We start from the raw sequence: 4,640 nt of genomic DNA on the forward strand, positions 1-4,640 counted from the left end.
CTAGTCTCTCAACTTTCTCTCACGGACGTGAGTTGCACTAAGCCATTTATAGTGCTTTCTAATTTAACTGTTTATTTCTTGTATATTTATCTGTACATGATTTAACAGTTCATTTCTCGTTATATATATAATTATCTTTATAAATAAATATATTATATTATCAGGAATTTGGTTTTATCTCTCGAGAGAACCCTGTCTAACACAGTACCTAACAACAATAGTGGCCTCTAACTGTATGTATCATTCAGATTGGGAACCATGAGTAGGTTCGTCTAAACAGGCAGACTGGACATAGGAGCGAAATGAAAGAAATCAACACTCACAGCAATTGGCCTCGTCGGACTTATCCACACAGTCATGGTCGCCATCACACACCCACTCGATGGAGATGCAGCGCCCGTCTCCACAGCGATGCTCCTTGGTGGGGTTGCAATCTGGAGGAACAGCAGATTCCTGAGGATGCCAGGAACCAGCAAGCACACGGCGCTGGTTCGTTCCATTTGAGGAGCGCCCTTCCCAATACCTTCAATAGCCTTTAAATCATAAATAGTGCACAACAGAAATGCGACTCCTGCCCAAACGAATGCTTTCTGACCCCAGGGGCTAAAGAGAGCCTGCTATTCTGAAGAGCAATATCTGCCCAGCCTGCCCAGGACCCATGGTTTTCAGGGTTCTTGCTCTATTTGCGGCCTTTGCTTCTTCCTCATTAAAGAAAAAAAAAAAAGCGTAGACTTTACACTAAGGCAAATAAACAGAATTGGACTTGTGATTGACAGCATAGATAATTGGATTGATATATTTTGACAGTTTACAGGGTTCTTAAGATTTGTGGTTTACCTTGCTCTGGTGAACTTGAAACTCAGATAGCTCCTTAAACCATCTCTCATAAATGAAGTTTTCTATTTGAACTATCTTATTAGATATAACCCTAAATGTGAGGGTTCTTAGGTAAGCAAGGCATAATATTTTTGTAGTTCCCTGCCCCCCTCTCTTCTAATTTATGCATCGCTGGAAAAGCTAGAGAACAAAGTGACGAATTTCTTCTCACAAAGGGCAGAATCCTGTAGATTCCTAGCCATCGGAGCTATTTGAACCTGAATATAAATACCTATTTAAAATACTTGGAGATTTGTGAACACCAGATTCAAAGAGAAATTAGTATTTGTTTTTATGAACAGTGTACTCTCATAAACAGAATTCGGGCTAGAGGGACCATGCTTTTACGGATTTTAAAGAGGTTTGGTTTTGTTTTTAAGGGCTAGCAGAGGCTGTGGCATATGTAGGACAGGAAAGGCAAGAAAGACAGAAGACATCGGATGCGTTGGCCAGGAAACAGAAGAGTCACCACAGTCTGTCTACTGCAGATGGCAGACTACAAAGAGGTGAATCTCAGGGAAAGTAGTAACTATTTGCCCTCATCTTCCCGCAAAGCCATTGCTGTTGCATTGATTCCAACTCATAGTGACCATGTTGAACAGAGGCGAACTCCCTGATCCATAGGGTTTCCAAGGCTGGAATTTTTTTTTTTTAATGAGCTAGAGTCAACTTGATGCCAGGAAGTTTTGAGTTTGGTTGGCATCTTTGTGGGAGCAAACCACCATCAATTTCTTCCGCAGAAGGGCTGAACCACTGACCTTTAGGTTAATGGCCAAGCACTTAACCACTACCCAGGGCTCCTGTCACTACTAGCCTTACTACTCACTGCCTCCTTCCAGGCAAAGACTTCATGATATTCGATCATCTTCAGAGAGATTCTGTTGAGTGGCAAGCCCTATTTTCACTGACCAATCCACCAAACAAATTACCCTCACCTTCTGCCCTTTCCCATAGGGCCCCAATTATCTCCTTGGTAAGAGGAGAGGCTAGAGTAAATGATTTCTAAGGTTTCTTCCAAATTAATTTTTATATGACACACACATAGATTCAATGATTTCCTCCCACCCTTTGCCCCAAGGCTGACTACTACAAAGATAATTGACCTCTATCTGGTGACCAGTGGGATGACTTTACAAATGAACATTTTCCCAATATTTTAATGAATGTAGTGAGCGGCAGCCAGGCAGGTGCTCAGGGACACCACCTATTTTCCCAGCACTTAGACCACGAAGGTCCCTGGTCACCATGAGCCATTCGTCTGACCACAGTGCTCATCCTCCCCCAACCGTCTTCACTGTACTCTCCAGTGCTGGGAATCACTGCCCAGCATTTACCCACTGCCATCCTCAACCCAGCTGGCCCCCAGCTTCTTATTCCAAAGTCCAATTCTAAAACAAATCGCAGTCACAAAGGTTAAAGAGCAAGAGGTGCTTGACTGGGATGATAACCCAGAAGTGAATACACCTGTTTACAAATTGGATTCTTTCTTAAGACGCTATTGGCGTCAGTATCTGTACATGAAACCCAGCACAGACACCTAACCCTGGGTGCAGCTACTGTTCTACGAGTGATTCTTTTAGCGTTTGTTAATTGTCAAGTCAACTCTGACTCAGAGTGACTCCATTGTGTGCAGAATAGATCTTTCTCCTAGGGCTTTAGTTAAAAAGACTTTTGGAAGCAAAGTCCCAGCCATGTCTTCTGAGTGCCTCTCAGAACTAAACTAAACTAAACAGAACCCAAACTAAACTCACTGCCATTGAGTCAATGCCAACTCATAGCAACCCCGAAGGACAGAGTAGAATGGCCCTTGTGAGTTTCTGAGGCTGTACCTATGTATGTCAGTTAGAAGGCTTCCTCCCACAGAGAGGCTGGTAGGTTCTACCTGCACACCTTAGAGATCAGAGCCCATTGTGTACCCACCATGCCACCAAACTAACGGAACCCTTTGCACGACCCATGACTCCCATCCCTGCAGTGCCCAGTGATAAAATAAAAGAGGGGTCATTGTTTATACACGAGGAGAGTCAGGCACAGGCAATACAAGAGGGCTTCAGAAAGTTCATGCACAAATTCCAGTATCTTTTCATTCTATCTTTTCACAGACTTTTTGGAAGCCCCTCATATATCAATCTGCGAAGTTTTGCTCAAGGGCCTAAATCCTGAAAAGAAACAAAAAGCTTTCGGAGAGAAGGGAAAAAACCATTAAAATGTTTATATGAAACTTATAAATGACAAGACACGCAACAGGCTGGGGCGGCAGGGATGGAGAGTATTTGTCCATCATCTTTCCTCCCTTAGGCTGTAGCAGCTTCATGGTATGGCTGCTTACAAAAGATTGATTATATTTGCATGTAAGTCATGACTGAGACTTGGGGCTTTAAAAAGGCTCCTCCATCCAAAAAGCAAGAAAGGAACCATTTTTTCAATTTACTCTGCTAATCACATGAACAAGCAATGAGCTACCAGTTGTTGGTTCTGACCGTGCGCATTTCTAAATTAAAGCCCTGGAGGAAAGGATGCTTCCACTTACCGCAGTTCTGCTCATCGCTCAGGTCCCCACAGTCATCATAGCCGTCACACACCAGGCTTAGATTAAGGCACTTGCCTGTGTCACAGCGAAAGAGCTTCTCACTGCAGTCTGAAAATAAGAAGCCAACACGAGAGTACAGAGGTGATTTTAATGTGTTAGGTAGCAAAAGAATGTCATGGAAGGGAGATCATTAATGTAACCTGGACCACACCTTTTGTTTTACAGCTGATGAGACCATGGTCCAGAAGGCCCAATGACTGGCTCACGGTCACACAATGAGTTTCGACAGAACCGGGAGGAGGATCTTCTGGCTCCTGGGCCAGTGCTTGTATTAATTCTTCCAATGTGTTATCTGACTTCCACGACGTGCCACTTGCCAGCTCCATTAGCGTGGAATGCAAGACCTTCTCAATCTGTAGTTTGTAATGAAATGCGTGTGCACATGAAATGGGTAATCTTAATAAGGGGTGAGTATATTCCCCCATTACTCTTCTCTTCGTTCTTAAATACTGTGGCAGCTTGTGTATTGCTGTGATGCTGGAAGCGAGCCACTGGTATTTCCAAAACCCCCAGTGTTGTCAATGGTGGACAGGTTTCAGCCGAGACTGTAGACTAAGACAGACTAAAAAGAAGAAAGCAGCTCTCGCCCCTGAGGAACTAGCCACTGGTAACTGTCTGAAAAGCAGCAGAGCCTTGTCAGACAAAGTGCTAACAGATAAGTCCCTCGGGTTGGAAGACGTGCAAAAGATAGCTAGGGAGGGGCTGCCTTCTCAATGGAGTCCACCTTAATGGTGTGGATGGAGGCAAGCTTTGGGCATGTCCATTTGCTGGTGGGACAGGCTTAAAATGGGAATAAACAGGTGGTACAACTTGTCAATAATTGGAATGTATAAAGCTTGAATGATTGGATTGTATGAAGTTTGAATCTAGGAAAATTATAAGTCATCAAAAATGGCATGGGATGCATAAAGACTGATGTTTTAGCCATACTGAAGCATACAACAATAGTTTGATCCTTTTATCACTGAATACTAATCCATTGTATGGCTACAGTGTATTTGTTAACCATTTACCACGATTTGTTTACCAATGAATTTTATCCATTGATGAGTGTATGGATCATTTCAAGTCTTTGTTCCTGTCTTGCTGATTCAGATCATGATGTTATGAGTATCCCTGTACATGTTTTGCTTAACATAACAGTTGTATGAGCCCCTAATAAAATGTTTAAAAA

General features: G+C 43.0%; 1 protein-coding gene across 1 annotated transcript in view; it reads right to left on the reverse strand.

Annotated features, from left to right (window-relative positions):
• CORIN (corin, serine peptidase) overlaps window positions 1–4,640 on the reverse strand; it is a 358,777-nt gene that overhangs the window by 95,166 nt on the left and 258,971 nt on the right. The window contains exons 7-8 of the mRNA XM_045284056.1: window positions 3,407–3,514; window positions 324–434 (exon numbers count right to left, since the gene is read on the reverse strand). Of these exons, the coding sequence (XP_045139991.1) occupies window positions 324–434; window positions 3,407–3,514 (219 nt within the window). The remainder of the gene's footprint in view (window positions 1–323; window positions 435–3,406; window positions 3,515–4,640) is intronic.

This window comes from Echinops telfairi, unplaced genomic scaffold, assembly GCF_000313985.2.
Source record: "Echinops telfairi isolate 266 unplaced genomic scaffold, ASM31398v2 ScPeMD7_7468;HRSCAF=8506_0, whole genome shotgun sequence".
Lineage (NCBI taxonomy): Eukaryota > Metazoa > Chordata > Mammalia > Afrosoricida > Tenrecidae > Echinops > Echinops telfairi.